At 54.5% G+C, this 16784-nt stretch overlaps 1 protein-coding gene across 2 annotated transcripts in view; it reads right to left on the bottom strand.

The window, feature by feature from the left end:
* The window catches only part of CDH22 (cadherin 22), a 73780-nt gene that overhangs the window by 31594 nt on the left and 25402 nt on the right, over positions 1 to 16784 (bottom strand). For both annotated transcript variants that reach the window (XM_065849628.2, XM_065849627.2), the window contains exons 3-4: positions 15891 to 16185; positions 6192 to 6311 (exon numbers count right to left, since the gene is read on the bottom strand). In XM_065849628.2, coding sequence (XP_065705700.1) covers positions 6192 to 6311; positions 15891 to 16185 — 415 coding nt within the window. The remainder of the gene's footprint in view (positions 1 to 6191; positions 6312 to 15890; positions 16186 to 16784) is intronic.

The following is a 16784-nucleotide window of genomic DNA, read 5'->3' as shown; positions in this document are numbered from 1 at the left end:
CCTTCTCTTCAACAAGGGTGCAGACTGTGAGCAGAAACCACCTCCTGCCAAGATGCACACAGTCCAGCTCACCCCAGAAAAGTGAGGGGTCCCAGGCCTCCAAAGCCCCAGCAGGATTGCCACGAGAAACATGCTCCCCCTAAAGCTGCATGGATCACACCAGGCTACTACCCCTAGTGTCAGGATGGTTTTGTCTTCTAAGCTGACGTACCACTTATTATTTGCCAGTGGCCTTGACAAATCAGGGTCTCCAAGCATAGTCCACACCAAGTCCTCCATAAACACCCTCCAGCAGCAAACTTGCACAGTCCCACTCCTAGAGCCAGAAGTGCATCTGGTCCTAAAACCTGAGCCCAAGGGACTCTGCAAGAGCAGCAGAAAGTGTTGCTGGCAGACGTGTTCTCAAGGTGCAGCAACAGAAGAGGCAGGACCTCCACCACCGTGCATAGAACGTGGATCTGCACTGTCACCTCCCAAGATTCACTTTCTTTCCAGACAGAAAAACTGCCAAACTTTGTCTTTCCCAGACACTGCTAACAAAGCAAGAACAACTTGCAGCTCAGACTCATCTCCCCAGTTCTTGTCAGCATCTGTTACAGTTGAATAACACAGATGTATGGTGGCAGACCCTCTGGTACAAGGCATATGTGGCTTTCCAGCATGATCCAGGTTAATCAGTATAATTACCAGGCAAGGGGACACTTACAGCATCACATAAATACCATCAAATCTGCTCAAACAGCAGAGACTCTTTGGGTGATAAAACCAAAGTAGGACACTGAGTGCACTCAGCAGATAACTGCCTTCCAGGGATCCCACCATTATGGGTTTTGCTTTGCCCTCGGATACTTCTAGCTCAAATGTCCCTGGAGAGCCCCTGGACAAAGCACCTTCCAGCTGAGGGCAGCCCGAGCAACACGCTCCCTGCCACAGGCTGCAGAGCCACAAGGTCACGGAGCACGCGGAGTGTCCTCAGCAGGTCCCTGGTCCCACTGCTGCTCAGAGCCGCAGGCTCCAAGGGCAGAGGAGATTACTCAGGGCCACGTCCACTCAGGTTTTGAGTATCTCCACAGACAGAAGTGATACCTTCACTGTGACAAGTTTTCCTGTCTTCCTACTGTGCATGTCTGATTCTGGCTCTGTCTCCTCTATCCTCTCCTGTTATGTAGCTGGACAAAACAGACTCACTCCTTCTAGCAGCTTGGTCAGTTAAAGCAAACAGGTCTGAGCCTCCGCACAGGGACAGAAAGGCACCCACCCGACAGGCTGCGGATCCCTCACCAGTGCCCACACCTGACCGCGGGGTCACAGAAACACTGATGTATCTGCCAAGACACAAGTGCTGCTCGAGGCGCATCCTGGAGGAGGTCGGCCCAGAGCAATGGGGTCTTTGCCTCAAGAACCAGCACTTCATCTGTCCCGTGTGCGCAGCCCCCTTGTCCTCCAGCTCCCATCAGCCTGGCAGGCAGAAGCTACAGGTGCTCTGAGCAAGGTACCAGGCACAAGGTTCAGGAGGTTCAGAAAATAAGGTACAGAGCTGAGACTCAGAAGCAGAAATTATGGTTGCATCAGCAGAAGCAGATGTCACACAACTATTGTGGCTGAAGGATGTTCCAGCCGCTGGATTTCTAACATCGTATCTTTCAATAGTGGGTGGCCAAGTCCTTCTCAAACCAGTGTGCCCCACAGCTCCTGGGGCAGCACCCGCAGGACAGAGCTACTGCCATGGCTCGAAGAGGAGCCCCTGGCCCCAGGGCTGCGAGCTCCGAGTGATGCCAGCACACCTGCCCTTCCCCTGTCACACAGTTTGGGACAAACTAACCGAAGCTCCTGCACCAGCCTCTGAAAAGGACTGTTAACATTCGGTCCTGCTAATAAGAGCACCTTAAATCAGTGTGGCTTCTCTGCAGACTCTCGGCACGCACGCTCAGAGTCTCTCATCCCTGGGCACAACTCTGGTCAATAAGCTTGTGGGATGAGGCACAGACTTGCATAACCCCGTGAGCGCACACAAACACGCACACACCAATATCTGTGTTTCCAGGCACTGAGAAGCATTTTTAACAAACTGTAAGAACAGCAGAGAAACACATTTTTTCCACCCACCACCGCATAAAACAAACCCAACAGTTCATCAGCCCAGTTGAGCGTGCAGCACATTCCAGCAACAGCTCCTATCTCCTCCCCGCCTGCCCCAGGACCAGGGCTGTGCTCAGAGTCCAGAGGGGGCAAGGCTGGCAGGTAAGGATGGAACAACTAATGACTGCACACCAATAACCATCAACTTAATCCCAGCAGGCCAGTATTTCTTGCCCTGCTCTCCCTGGCGCAGGCACCTCTAAGCCCTCAATTGCTAAGTCTCCAAATCAGGAAACAGGCTCTAGAACTCAGGAGCTGTTTTCAGTAATCACAAATGCTAGACTGCATTTCAACTGTCCTTCTGAGTCCTTCTGCCTTTTTCCTGCATACAGCAGACTGACGCATTTTGAGAACAACCTCTTCCAGTAGAAAGCAACTGAACTGACTACCTCAGCTTTTAGGAAAGCACCAAATATCACGAGGCCTAGGATGTTACCTGCTGTGACTGTTCTGTAGCAGTCAGTATCCCTGCAAAGGGATGAACAAGGCTGCTGGAGCCAAGGGCACCAGGTTCTGCCCCTCTCTGGGTGTTGAGTATTTTCAGGTTTCACCCGAGGCTGCAGGCAGGGATTGCAGACAGCAGCGCGTCTCCAGCCATACTGGGCAGAGATGAGAAAGGGCATCGCAAAGAACATGGGAACAGACACAATTTGCAGGCACAGCCACCTGCTGAAGAAAAGCTTTGCCCCTACGGAGATGAATAATCTGCAGAAATACAGAGAGTACAGGGTGATGTAAAGCAACACAAACATTTGGCCTGCAAATTTAAATGCACTCCAATTTCTGTCATGTAAATGCACTGGGAGTCTCAGCATCTGAAAAGTGTAAGTTAGAAGGATCTTGGTGATGACAGGCTTCCCGGAGCTAGAAGAGGAACCAGCACTAAACCTCCTGACCTGCCAAAGCCAGGGCTGATGGCCCCGCGGTGGCGAGTGACCCCGCAGCCAGTCCACAGCTCCGCGTCAGGCTGCAGCCCCGCAGAACCGGCTGTTTCGCAACAGGAGCAGCAAAGCACGCAGATGTGCCAATTGCTGCAAGGGCTCAGGCTCCACCAGCGCAGCCAGCGCACACGGCGGTGCAGCTCTCCTGCTACAACTAGCGGACAAAGATCAGCTGCACCCTGCCTGCAGACAGAGCAAATGAGGACGGCAGCACAAAGCCTAAACGTGAGAATTGCCTGCAGGCTCTTGCAGGCAGCCTAGGGGATATTCTTGTAGCTGGCACAGAAAATAATGCCTCCTAAGTTTGTGCATACAAAACTCTCCACTCATACACCAAAGAAGCCAGCCTAGACCTTCAACATCCACGGGGTACATTCTGGAACCTGACTTGGGGTACACAACACAAACCCACAGACAGTTTCAGCATCTGAAACTTAGTTCCCAAAGCAAGAGAGGTGGTGGCTGGTGTATATGAAAGAAGAGCTCATATGTTCTTGTTATGCTGCTTCTTCACCATCATTCAACACTGTGGCAACGGGAATCATCCCCCACAGCTTTGTGGGGCCATTTAGTTGCTCATCCTCCTCCAAAAAGACACCTGGGAATTTAGGGCTTATCAAGTGGTAGGACTTGGCACAGCATGGCATCCAGATGGTTTGGACGTGCCTTGAAAGGGCCATCAAATCCACAATCCCAGCTGAACACTGCAGACAGTAACATCCAAGAACAGGAGAGCAGCGAAGCAGCCTAGACATGGTCCATGTCCTGTACCCAAGTGTGCAAAAGACACTTGTACATGCAACACCTGCACCAGGAAGGAGGAAGAACAGTGTGAACAGAGCTAGTTGTGCAGGCAAGGAAGGGAGAACGGCGCTGGAAGGAGTCACGGCTCAGGCGGCATGCAAGGGAGCAGGTGCACGTGTGCACCTGCAAGAAAAGGTGGAGGAGGAGGTCAAAACCAAAAGGGGAAACCAAATTGTTCTTCATTACCATATATTATAAGAAATGTAACATGCCAGGTTTTTATGGTTCTTTTTATGGCCATTAATAACAGTGGTGGCTCTGAGAGTTATGCTGCTGCTACGGATAATTAAATCTCATGCTCAGGGCAGAAGCTGGGCCACCCAGGGCTGTCAGGCCAGGGTTCCCAAGCGGAGCACTAGAACTCTGTTCAGCTGCAGCATGGGAGCAGGATGGGGTTTGCTTGGGCGGATGTGCTGTCTCCTGGCCAGAACCAAAGGGACACGATGAAGCGATGTCCCCCCTCAGCACCATCCATCCTGTCCCTGCTGTCCCAGCAGCGTGTCCGTGCAGGCCGGAGCTGCCAGCAGGGCGCACAGCGCATGGCACCACCGATTGCTGCACACCGCGTCCCTGCGGCTCCGAGAGGCCATTTGCAGCTCAGACGTCCGCAGAGTCAGGCCCAGCACCTGCCGCAGCAGTCAGATATTCTGGAAACAGACACGCTCAAGAGGGGCCCAGGACTCTTCTGCAGACTGTCAGCAGTTTTGCTTTTATGAATCACAAGCAAGTAGAACAGTAGTAAATCAACCCCCACAGTGTATGAAACCACCAGCTTGAGAATTAAGACACAAAAAGTCAAGGAATCAAGAAGCTTGGATTCCCAGAGTGACATTAATTCTCACCACAGTCCCACAGGGCACATTTTAGTTTATGCCTTAATACAGAGCATTAATGTTGTTGTAGGAAGCTGAGCCTCTGCACGTCCTGGCTTGTGTGTTTTGCTCCCAGAGGTCCCTCTTCATTCTAGCAGCCGGGCTCACACACACACACAAATCTGTCTCAGATTAACAGGATTTCACAGGCACCTGAATTTTCTGTGTTTAGGCCATTGTTTGTCTATCGCCTCCCCGCTCCACAATAAAACAAAGCAAATCTGGAGGAGATGCAAGCTCGGCTGCAGCAGCCTCTGGGCCAGGAGTGGGTGAAGCTGCTCTCGTGCACTCTCCCCCCTGCACCAGCCTCTATCCAGACAAAGGCATTTCCACCTGTGCCCCAGCTCTGCTGTCAGGTGTGCTTAAGAGCTACGCACATTTGAGCTTTCCGCAGTGGCAGCCAGGGCTGGTGGCACGGACAGGGCTGGGACTGGCTGGCCCACGCGCTGCACTGGTTTTCGGGAAGTGCACGGCTTCACAGAGGTGCAGAGGTCAGGCACACTCACCTTCTTTACATTCTCCTTACTCCAGAGCCTCCAAACAAATTTCACTCTGACTTACATATAAACAGCCTTAGAAAATAACTCTTAGCACAGGGACAGGTCAGCCTGACAGACACTCGGCACTTCAGTCCAGGGGTTGATCTCGGCGCCTGTCACTGCGGTTCAGCAATAGGGTGGGAGGGGACTTTGCTGTCCAGCTTGCCCAGGAGCTGCAGCTATCCAGCCTGCTTGTCCTTCGACAATTTTTCATTAAACTGTGGGTACTTTACTGCATGCTTTGTGCCTTAAATACCTCTTATTAGCATTTGAGTGTCTTCCCTCCTCAGAAAGCTTGCACAGCTCCCATTACGGGTAATGAGAGTCACACTCCTGGGAGGCAAGGAGAATATATACCCAAACATCTCCCGGTTATGGTCTACTCTAGCCAGTATGTCACAGCATCATCTGCTAGGGATTTATTACAGAGGCATTTTACAACAAGCTCTATTATAAGTTATTAAGGAATGGATGAGCTTCTACTGTTCTTTCATTAAATATTAATAGAACATTTATAAACCGATCCTTAGTTTAAAGCGTTACCTTTAATCAAAGCCCTGGTGATAACAATGCAGCCTTTGGTAAGGCCCCTCTGGTAGTACTTAAACCTTTCACACCGAGATCTGATGTGCCCGTGGGTGAACGCCTGCACTGGGCAGGGTGCGCTGGGCCAGCAGCTGTGGCTCTCACTGCAAGCACTGCCATGAGCTGGGCAGCAGCCTGCAGAGCTGCCAAGCTCCCTCCCAGCACCCGACACCGCCCGCGGCACGGCTGTTCCTGCGCTGGTGCCAGCACAGAGGCGCAGGCCTGCTGCACACAGCCGTGCACCAGGGAGATGCCGGACACGCAGCCACGGTCTGGTCCCCGACACCCCAGCCCAGCCGGGTGCTGCTCACCTGTTTTACTGTCCACAGTGAAATGCTGCTCGCCCTCCAGCACGCTGTAGACTACCCGGGCACTGCTCCCATACGTGGGGTCATCAGCATCGGATGCCATCACCTGCATCACAGAGGTGCCTGCAGCAGCGACAAGGAGGAAAATAAAAAGTCAGGGAGGAGGCGAGAAGAGCAAAGCAAAGCTCAGGGCCTGGGGCTGGCAGAACAGGAGAGCAGGGGCCAGCACTGATCACCCACACGTGCTGATGGAAATGGGAACAGCTGGGTGCAAATGCAGCATCGCCTCCCCAAAAGGCCTGAGCACCAGGACTCCAGACCCTGCTGAAAATGCCCCTGTGGCCCCACAGAGCAGCAGGAGGGACCAGACCTTGTGCCACCATGGGGCTGCTGTCCAGGCAGGACCCGGTCTCCAGGAGACCACTGCTATGAATAGCTGGGAGCTTTTCCCCCAGAACCATCTGAGAAGGAGCTGAGGACAAGATGTTGTCACCACAGCTGCCCCTTCCTGTCACTGAGCACCACTGTGACCTCCCAGGCAGGGCCTGACCCACCCTGCAGGACCAGAGCTCTGCCGCAGACAGACCGGCAAAGGGACAACGGTCATGGGAGAGGAAAGGCTTTTGCTTGCCCAGAGCCAGACACAGCACCACGTCCTCATGCTCTACACGTAGCAGGGCAGGAGGACTATAAATTGGATAAAAGTCCATCAAATGTCTGCAATTAAGTTATTGATTTTCAACGCTGCCTCATTAAACTGGGTGCTTGACTCCAGCTGTCCCTGTGATGGCTATAATTTGACATCATGTTCAATTTGACAAAAGCAGGACCCAGGACATGAGAATGGGGCCAGAAGCAAAGGGGCTGGGATCTACAGAAACAACAGAAGAGAGGAAGGAGGGAAAGCCTAATCCTACCTACAAACACCTCTGAGAAAGGAGATGCTGTGACTGCAGACCTGTGAGGACAGGCCACCCAGTTCTGTCTGTAGCACCAGGCTCAAGCATCCCTGCCCTGGAGATCAAGCACTGCACCAGTCTGCTCTCTGGTGGGATGAGATGCAGGATGGGCAGAAGAGCCCTGAGCTGCTCATAGGAAAAATCAAACCAACTGGGAACTCCCTGCTGCAAGGTACTGCCAAGGCCAAGAGCTGACAAGGCTGGCAGAGAAGCCAGTGATTTATAACAGACAAGATCCCCCAGCAATGATTGCACTTAGAAGGTGGATTTCACTTCAGAGATGACTCCAGGGCACAAGACCAGCCTGAACTGCAGGGGCCAGGAAGGGGCATTTCACAGCTGACCCTGCTGCGCCCAGCAGCTCTGCTCTGCCTCACGCAGCTCTCAGGGCTGCTGTGCCACCAGCTGAGGACCAGAGGTACCACACTCCAGTCCAGAAACCCTTCTGTTCCACAGTCCATCCATCCATACATCTGCTGCAAAGACAATCTCGCAGGCTGGTCTTGGATAGAATAACAGAACCAGGCTTACTACTAGCTATCAGCATCTGAGTCTAGACCCGTTACATTCTCAAACACCAGAAGTACACACACCCCCCAAATCAGGAGCAGCCTCTGTTCTCACATCACAGTGGGCAGAAATGGAGTTGGAACCACCCAGGTGGAGGATGAGAAGCTGCAGTCCTTCATGCCTTCCTCTTCCCCTGTCAGGAGACCACAAGCTCACAGCTTGCAGACAAGCCAGGCAGACAAGACGGAGGAGACAGCAACGCTGCTGCAAGCAGCTGGGATGCACTAGCTTACCCTAGGCCAGTTCGCTTCTGATCTCCTGCAAAGGGTGTTCACTGGAGAAAATGAGCAGTTACCATAGTTGCTTTTCATTCTCTCTGGCATCTTCTCAGAGCTGTTGCTCTGCTGATAACATGAGAATCCCCCTCATCAGTCTTCAGCAACAAGCTAGTTCAAGTCGACTTATTTATGCTTTGCTGTCTCCAGTGAAGTTATGGTGCATCCCTGCCAGGCATGTCCAGATTACACCACAGCAACACTAGCTCTCTGCCTCGCCAACAACTGTGTAAGAAATAACTGTCGCCTGCCGCCTCCCCCTCTGCCATCACAGAACTTTCACCAGGTGTGACCACGGCAGATCACCCCACACCAGCACCTGCACACCCCCCAGGCAGCCTGGCCCGTTCCCTTGGGAAGCTCTGACCAGAAAGCTGAGAAGGGGTCAGAGAAGGGAAAGTCCATGGCCCTGGGGTCTCTCAGCACCCCTTTCCCAGCTGCAGCAGAGACACCCTGTTAGGGATGCTGGAGGTGCCCAAGCCAGAGAACACAAAAAGCAGCACCTGCCCCTGGCAACAGGTTGGGCTCTCCTGTGCCCAGCCTGGCAGCAACCAGCCAAGTCCATGTCCAGTGTCACAGCAGCATCTGCACCTTCGGCATCATCACCACCACAGGCATAACCTGTGCACGGGAACGCGGCAGCAAGGCACCTTCGCTGAGAGGCAGCAGGATCGGGCGTTCTGCCCCTCGGCTGAAGCCAGCAGCCCTGAAGGTGATGAGGGCTCTGTCCCCCTGCAGCTGCCCTCAGAGCATCTCACTGGCAGCAGAGCAACAACAGACAGGTGGGGAACATTAACCTCACTTTGTGTCTGGACTCCCAGTCTGTGAAGATGCAATGCAGCCTGCTCAAGGTCACCTATAAGATATCAGGAATCTAGGAGTCCAGCTTTCCAGTATCCTTTCTTAACCCTCTCTTATCCCTTTTCCATCCTTCCCTCCTACTCTCTTTCAATCTTGAATTCCAGTTTAACCTGATCCCCTCCTTCCTGCAGAGACAAGCCCAGGAACACTGGCTCCTACCCTGCTCTGGGTATTAGTCCCTGTTCTACAAGCACAGCACTCCTCCCAGCAAGTACAGCATATACGACTTTTATTTAGTTTTCTGGCATGTGCCTTAGCAGTAAAAAATAGAATAAATAAAATCTAAACATCCATCATGTACTGTATAACCCACCTCCCATAACCAGGAAGCCTGAACTCATATCCAGAGAGATAATTAGACATATGAAAAAGAGATAAAGACCTCAGTTCATCCCCAGCCAGCTCACCCCACAGAACTAGAGGAAACCAAACATTTTACATAAAAATTAATGAGTCAGAGTCCATCTCTTGCTTGCTGTAAAGGTCTAATCTGGCACAGCAGATCAAACCCTGACTCCCAGATCAACCCTCCCCACAGCTGCTCTGGGGCCGCAGAGTGCCCGGCTGACCCTGCGCCGTGGGGAACGCAGCCCCAGCCAGCAGCCTCCCCATGGCTGTATCAGCCCTGCCGGGGCTGCTCCCGCCCGAGCGGGCCTGGACACCTGCCAGGGACCAACCAGCCCTGGACTCTGCACGCCAGGGAGATTAATCCCAGCAGGGATCCGGGATCAGCAGCAGAGTGGGGCTGCCAGCACCAGGCGATGCCCCGGGGTCACTGGGATCCCGGGGCCCTTTGCCCGCAGCCCCATCCCGCCGTGGACCAGCCTGCACAGCAGAGCTGTGCTCGGGGCTGGCCTGGCCGCCATGGCACAGCCCCAGCTCGGACAGACAGGGCTCTGCTGAGCACCTTTGAAACACTAACGCAGACCTGACCCAGCATCGTCACCACGGCACCCAGGGCCTCTGGGGCCAGTTAGAGCGATTCAGGAGGTGCCACCCGCCTGCAGACAGAGGGTCAATGGCTCCAGAGCACTTACTATGCCACTCACTCCAGACACATTTAGCTAAAACAGATGTTGACAGGCAAACTCCAAACACATCCAAGAACAAAGAGGGTCCACACTGAATCCACAAGCAAGCCAACAGGACCCGTCACTTCCCCAGGGACGGATGACGGCTGGGCTCCAGGCCTGCAGAGAGATAAACAGCAGGGAAAGCCAACATTTGCTAAATCCGACTGCCCCTCCACATGGCAGCCTTCGCCCCTCCCTGGTGCAGGCAGGAGCCTGCAGCCGCTCTCCAGAGCAGCTCTGGGGCTCAGCCCCCACCTTCGGCTCACACTGTGCCCAGGGACAGCTCTGCCCACCTTCAGAGTACCTTGCTGTGCAGCTCTGACGAGCTCCAGGGCAGCACACGGTCCCTTCAGCCCTGCAGAACACAAAGGACCCTGAGAGCAGCGCTTTGTCATGCAAAGCCACGGGCCCTGGGCTGATGCCAGCGCACAGCACTTCATCTCAGCAACCTGGTTGCTGAGAGGATGCGGTGCAGCTGAGATTTTATAAACAATGCAGTTTACAGCTTTCATCTTCCCACAATACATGTAATGGCTGATGCACCCCAGGAACAAGCAGGCAGGACATCAGGGAAGAAAATAAACCTGAGAAGCTTAAAAATCACTGGAGCAAAAGTGAATGGCTTGCAATCTCAGGAACATCATGACTTGGTAGGAAGGCAAATCTGACTCAGAGGAGATTCACTGCAGAGCCCTCCCACCCCACAGGCCAAGCCCAAGGGACCTAACATGGCTGTGGTGGCATTGCTCAAATATACAACCATGGAAACATCCTTTGGGGTGTCTGGCCAGAGAAACCCATTGTGCAAGGCACCCCAACCCCTGGCACCAAGCAGGAAGATACAGAGTCTTGGGGAACAAACCAAAGCATTAAATTAAGGGGACCCAGGTTCCCTGCAGAGCTCAGCACATGCAGACTGGACAAGAGTGCAGCGGATGCTCAGATGTGTGGGGCAGTGGGATCAGAGCTTGCACCATGAGCAAGAATGCAGCGAGGAAGGGGAAGGGGCAGCCTCACTGCAGACCAGCAGGCAGGGCAGCCCCCGCAGCTGCCAGCTGCACACAAGTGTTTTGAGCACTTTCTATCAAGGAAAAAAACAGATCAGACTGCCTTCAAGTGTTCTGGTTGCATGTTAAACAAAGTGTTTTTCTCTGCTTCCAGTGTGGAGATTAAACAATTTCTCCTCACAATAATCACTTCTGCATTCAGCCAGCTTTGTGCTGGACTCAGAGCTTGACCCCAAGTTTCAGTCTGTACAGCCATATCATCTTTTATCTGGACTTTGTGTTACACAGAGAAATAAGGAGACTAAAATGCACCACGGGAAGAGTGATGTTCTGAGGAATGGATGCACTTTTCCTAGCATGTCTCTCACTCCAGGCTCTGCATGCTCCCCAGACAGTCCAGAAACGAGCTCTGGGCTGCAACACCTGCTCTGCAAAACCAACGAGTCGCCTTGCAGGAGGCAGTGTGCACTGGATTTGAGCTCATGCGTGTGTGCGGCAGACAGCTGGTAAGCAGACCCGAGGGAGCTCAGGAAGGGAGCCCAAAACACAGCTAATTTTAGCATCTCCTGCTACAAGGTGAAGCTCCTGCAGTTCCCTGGCAGTTGGCTGGGTCCCATCCAACCTCCTCCTGCAGCCGCAGGTCTCTTCCTTTGGTACTGGGCTCTGCTCAGCTCAGGATTTTGGAGCAGCCGGCACTGGGGTTCCCAGGTGCGGCACAGAGCAGCCTGCAAGCTCTTTGCCCGCAGTTCTTTCCCGAGGTGGCAGGGCAGCGGCGGGGCTGTGGCAGGGCGCAGCTCAGCCGGTCCTGCAGACAGCCAGCTCCTGGGCCAGCCCACGGGCACTGGGCAGTCAGCAAAATTCTCCCAGGGAGCAGCACCAGCCCCTGCTGCTCTCAGCCCAGGGGACCCGGGGCATTGCCTGCAGCGACTGCTGCCAGTCCTGGGGCAGGACCAGCCCTGCTCACTCTGCCAGGCTGAGCCCTCTGCCCCCTCCTGCCAGCACCCACTCAGACCTGCCTCCCCCGCACCCCAACAGCAGCATCCATTCCATGGCTCCACGTGCTGCTGTCTGCAAAATGCTGCCCAGCAGCTGCACTCTCTCTTCCTGATGGCCCAGCAGCCCCAGGCCAGATGAGGTTTCTAGAGATACGTTATTTGAAACCTGCTCTTGCAGCTGGTCCTGCCATGCCAAGGGAGCCCAGGTAACTGCTGGGTCAGCTCCCATCTGGATGTGCGTTCTCCAGTGCAGAAGCTCAGTTTCAGCCCATGCTCTGTATGTAGAACACATTGACTTATCCAGGGGCAGGGCACATCATGCTCAGCCTGGATCCACGGGCTGCGGGCAGCTCCAGGCACCACCTCTGCCCCTTGCAAATCCCAGTTCTGGCTTTACCTTCCTGATCATCTTGCATCTGCCATTTTTGATCTGTCAGACAGCAACAGCAACCCCTTTTCCTTTCCCTTTGCAGAGGTTTACAGTGAGCCTGGATGAGTTAATGGAAGACAGACAGCGAAGCTGACTAAACTCATGGAAATCACCCACAGCTGAAGAAATCCCCAAGCAAAACCAGTTGCTGACAGGGAGAATATTAAGAAAAGCATCACACATGCTGTGTGTGCTGTCCCTCCTCCTCCACAAGCATCAGCTTTGGCCACTGTGAAGACAAGATCCTGGAACAAAGAGGCCTTTAGTCCACCCTGACCTGGTCTCACAGCCTCCAGCAGCATGTGTGCCGAATGTACTGCAGCGTGGTGCCCTGGCCCGGCGCAGAGCCAGGGGCAGGTGTGCTGAGAGCACTGCCAGCCACTCGGTGAGTTTGTGCAGTTCTCTCATTTGTTATTCCCTCTTAGACACTAAGAAATCAAATGACTTTCCCTCTCAATTAGTACTCCTTCATTATGCAAATAATGTCCTTTGATCCACTCCTGCTGTCACAGAGCAGATCTGACTGTATTTGTTTTATTCCTCTCTACGCCCCAGGAAGGTACCCACCTCTGGGAGCTGGGATGATGCTCTTGGCGGGGAATGGGGAGCTGCAGCTGCCATGAGTGAGAAGAAAAACCACCCAGTTGGGCAGCCCCCAGCACAAACCCCGGGGAGGTCTGTGAAGGCAAGAACAAGAGAGGACGAAGGGATCATCTGCACTTTTCAGGCTGGGCCACAGAGCAAAGGCTGTTGGAGCAACGGAGCCAGGGAATGAAAAGCTACCTGTAAATGAGCTCCAAGCTGCAGAGTGGCCCTGGGGCAGCCCCATCCCAGCCCTTCCCCAGCAAAGCACAGCTGAACCAGGAACCATGGTGATCCAGGAAAACACCTGCACTCAAATGGAGCAGAGAACAGGTAGGTTCACCAGCAGGTCCCAGGCTCTGACCTTGATCTCGATGTATTAGTGGCCAACCCAAGCTCTCCCCAAACTGCCCAGCCTCCCAGCTCCTCCCTGGCCAGCATGGGGGTCACCTCCACCCACACTCAGGAAGGCCAGGCATGCTCCCCACTCACCCCTCAGGTCTAGGGGAGATGATCCATCCCACTCAGAGACAGTGAACATCGCTACCAATACCAACCACCAAAAAAGCGATGATCACAGCAGCACCAGGCCTTGATGCCACAGAAGGAGCACTCCCACACAAACAGGCCTGGCAGGGTATTTTCCATAAGAAAGTCCTGAACTTTACCTTCCTGGCCCACACAGCATCCCAATCCTGCTTCCTCAGCCCTTCCTACAGCAGTTGGAGCTGAACTTCACACCCAGGTCCATGACTGACCCCATCTCCCTCTGTGTCCACATCAGGCCCACAGTGGAGGAGCCGAGCAGCTGCTGAAGCCCGGAGGGCTGGGGAGAAAGCTGCTTCTCAGGCTTGTTTATGCTTTCATGTGATGTGCCCACCCTGTCCTTTGTGCCACCTGTTTCTGGGCAAAGCACCAGGACACTGAGGCAGAACCGTGAGGGAGCTGGCGACCCAGCAGCATGCGGGCACCCCCAGCCCTGCGCCCTGTGCAGCACTGACGGAAGATGCCATGTGAAGCTCTCCCGGCCCCTCAGCTGGGCCATCTCCAGGGCCAGGCTGGTGCAGAGGAGCTCCAACGCTCCGGTGAGCACGACAGGCTCCTGGCTCCAGCGCCCGTCTCTGAGCATGCAGCTTGGAAGCACAGCCTACACCGTTCACAACACTCCTCTTCACTTTTAACTTCTGAGTATTTTAATTTGCAGGAATCGCCTCCTTTCATGTTGTGAAACCGTGTTTCTTTCTCCCTCTGATCTCCAATTTCGCATAGAAACTGTCTCCTTTGATATGCCTTGTTCACATCAGTCTGATCAGGCAGCTCCATAATTGTTAGTGATTTTCAAAGAACTGGGATCCTTGTCTAATACTCAGAGTTGAGAATTCCTTCCTTTTTAAATGTTGTTCAAGCAAACCAGATTAATTTAATTTCTTTCTTCCCTTTGGGAACAGGATGCCTCCTGCTTTGCTGCCCACATGCTGTCTTTCATTTCGCCAGGAGCACATGGCTCTCGTTCAAGGGGTCAACTCTCCGACTCAGGAAAGGATTTGTGCAGGTAAATGGCAGAGGAAGGAGAGCTTGGGATGCCTTAGGAGACCTTGTTCTCCATACGTCAACAGAAATCCAGGCAGCAGCATCTCCTCTGCTGTGGGCAATTCCTGCACATCAGTACCTGCAGGAGGCCATGCGCCAGTCTCGCTGTACATTGACCATGGAGAGCCAGGGCTCTGTCCTAGGGCAGCACAGACCCCAGGACCATTCCCTGCACTCCACTGCCAGGACGTCTCTTCAGCCAGACCCTCCTGCACAAGCACAGCAGGAGCCGGCATTTTGTCCAACCTGCCAAGTCTCTTGTGCGGCTCAGCCCCACTGCCCAGGGCTGCTCCCCCTCGCAGCTCTTGCACTGGCACTCTCCCCTGTGCTGACAGTGTTGGGGACCTGCCCTGTCATTGATCCCATACCTTGATGCAGCCTTTGGAGAACAGTGATTTATAGTTCCCTGCCCGCAGTGCATGCCGGCACGCACAGCCTGCTATGCGCTCTGGCTGGTCACTGGGGAGAAGAGCCCGATGTGCACAGGGAGGTTGTGATATTCCGGGAGCCGGTCACTCTCCCGGGACTGGAGCTGCTGCTCCCAACCAGGGAGCATGGGCAGCAACGCTGCGGCTCATGCATCAACATCCTGTGGCCCTCCTGACGCTCAGGTGAGCGTGAAGCTCTGCCTCCCTCTGCCATCTCAGGGGGTACTCACGAAGCCTGGTGGCACTCACTCACCCCAGCCTGGCCCTCAGCACTTCAGCAAGGCTGACCACCAAAGGACTTCAAAGATGGTTGGTGGCAAGGAACTGGCACGCTAACAGTAACACGGGGAAGCCACACTTCTGTCACAAGCTACACGAATTCGCCAATCTCAGTCAACAATAGCTGGCACCTCGGAGGAAACCCAGCAGCCCAGTGAGAGGGGCTTGGCGGGGCTGCACAGGGACACACAAGGGGTGGCTGCTCCAGAGAGCAGCACAGCAGCAGACAGAGGATGGCTGGAGGCACTGGCAGCCAGGGAAAAACCCCACCTAGGCTAACCCGAACCACGGGCAGCCATGAGCCCCTCGGCATGCAAGGGTTCAGCCTGTCCCCCCGCCTGCCCCGGCATTTGGGAGCTGGGGGAGCTGAGCAAAACCAGGGTAAGTGCACAGCGGGCAGCTGGCACCGCCACGACCCGTCTCCAGGGCACGGCTTAGGGCTGAGACTGAGCGCTCAGCCACAGACTGGCAATCAGCTCAGAGGATTTATTCACTTGTTTTCCTTAAGCCACCTTATTTATTTTTACCGTTTTGGCTTCCTAGCTCTGGTCTCAGCTGGAATCCCTGGGATTTGCAGGGTACAGCAGGCTCAAGGTTCGACAGGAGAGGCGTGCAGGTTTCCCAGCCCACCTCCTCCCACCCAGAAGACCTACCGACGGGGGACAGCTCAGCCACGCTGCCGATGTAGGGCCCCTCCAGGAAGCGCGGCTCGCTGTCATTGATGTCCTGCACCTTGATGATGAACTCCGACTCGGGCTCCAGCAGCTGGTCCGTCTGCCGGTCACGGGCCTGAGCTCGCAGCGTGTAGAAGGTTTTCTGCTCCCGGTCCAGGCGCTCGGTCGCATGGATGTCACCTGTGATCTCATCGATGAGGAAGATAGTCCCCGCGCCCTCCCCGGAGATAGTGTACTTGATGGAGCCGTCCCCCTCATCCGAGTCCGAGTGGATCTGCCAGGGAAAGAGGGAGAAGGTGGGAGCAGACTGTGGCCCCCACGGCAGAGACCACACAGGTGTGGAGCCCCCGGCCCTGCGCGGTGCCCGTCTGCCCCCTCTGCTACCGCTGGACTGGAGAGCAGCACAGAGCACCAAGCAACACCTGTGCATGGAGGAAGGCCCAAAAAACTGGAGCTTCAGTCCTGCCTACGCCACCATACACTTGGCAGATCACAAATCCTGCCAGCACTCCCCCACACTGCAAACCAAGGGACAAACCCCACCACTGCAGGGTCAGGAGATGCTGGAAAACGGAAGGACAAGTTAACAGTGCTCCAGAAAAAGAGGCTTCTCCGTGAGCAAGGACCCAGGACCCCACTAGCGCGGATCGCCGCAGGCACACAGGGCGAATGTGGAGTTACCTGTAGCAGCTGTCCCCCCAGACCTGCCCACCCGCACCCACCAGCTCTGCTCCAGCCACCGCACCCTCCACAGCAAACCTGCTGGAGAACGTGGCAAATTGGGCCTGTGTTCAGGATGAAAAACAGACCCTGGGGAAGATGCTTCTGTAGCCAATCCCTGCTTCATTTTCTAATTAAGACAGTGTTTGAAAT

This window comes from Patagioenas fasciata, chromosome 16 (assembly GCF_037038585.1).
Source record: "Patagioenas fasciata isolate bPatFas1 chromosome 16, bPatFas1.hap1, whole genome shotgun sequence".
NCBI classification, from domain to species: domain Eukaryota; kingdom Metazoa; phylum Chordata; class Aves; order Columbiformes; family Columbidae; genus Patagioenas; species Patagioenas fasciata.
This window is presented reverse-complemented; position numbering and strand designations above follow the sequence as displayed.